Consider the following 316-nt stretch of genomic DNA (forward strand, 5'->3'; position numbering starts at 1 on the left):
AGTCCCTCACCTTCGTAATTTTGTGCGAGGGCCGGACGGGGAACGAGATAGTGGAGGCGGCGCGAACGTCGGGCGCCAGGGAGTCGTAACCCCAGATCTGGCGCCGTGACTCTCGCTCCGTCGCCACCACCGAGGGAAGGAACAGCTGGGGCAAGGTGGCTGCGGGAACGGGCAGCGGATGTTATTAAGTCTTTATTAAGGCTGTATTCAAGGAGGGGTTGATATGCCGTTTGATATGTTGGTCAAAGTTTTATTAGAGGGGGAGGGAGATATCGGTTATACAATGAAGTGTAAGGGAATAATAAAACTGATATAT

At 52.5% G+C, this 316-nt stretch overlaps 1 protein-coding gene across 1 annotated transcript in view; it reads right to left on the reverse strand.

Annotated features, from left to right (window-relative positions):
- Positions 1-316, reverse strand: part of LOC119589185 — a gene marked incomplete at its 5' end in the record, with an annotated part of 121,836 nt that overhangs the window by 3,531 nt on the left and 117,989 nt on the right. The window contains 1 exon segment of the mRNA XM_037937781.1: positions 11-159. Coding sequence (XP_037793709.1) covers positions 11-159 — 149 coding nt within the window.

The sequence above is a fragment of the Penaeus monodon genome, chromosome 25 (genome assembly GCF_015228065.2).
Source record: "Penaeus monodon isolate SGIC_2016 chromosome 25, NSTDA_Pmon_1, whole genome shotgun sequence".
Lineage (NCBI taxonomy): Eukaryota > Metazoa > Arthropoda > Malacostraca > Decapoda > Penaeidae > Penaeus > Penaeus monodon.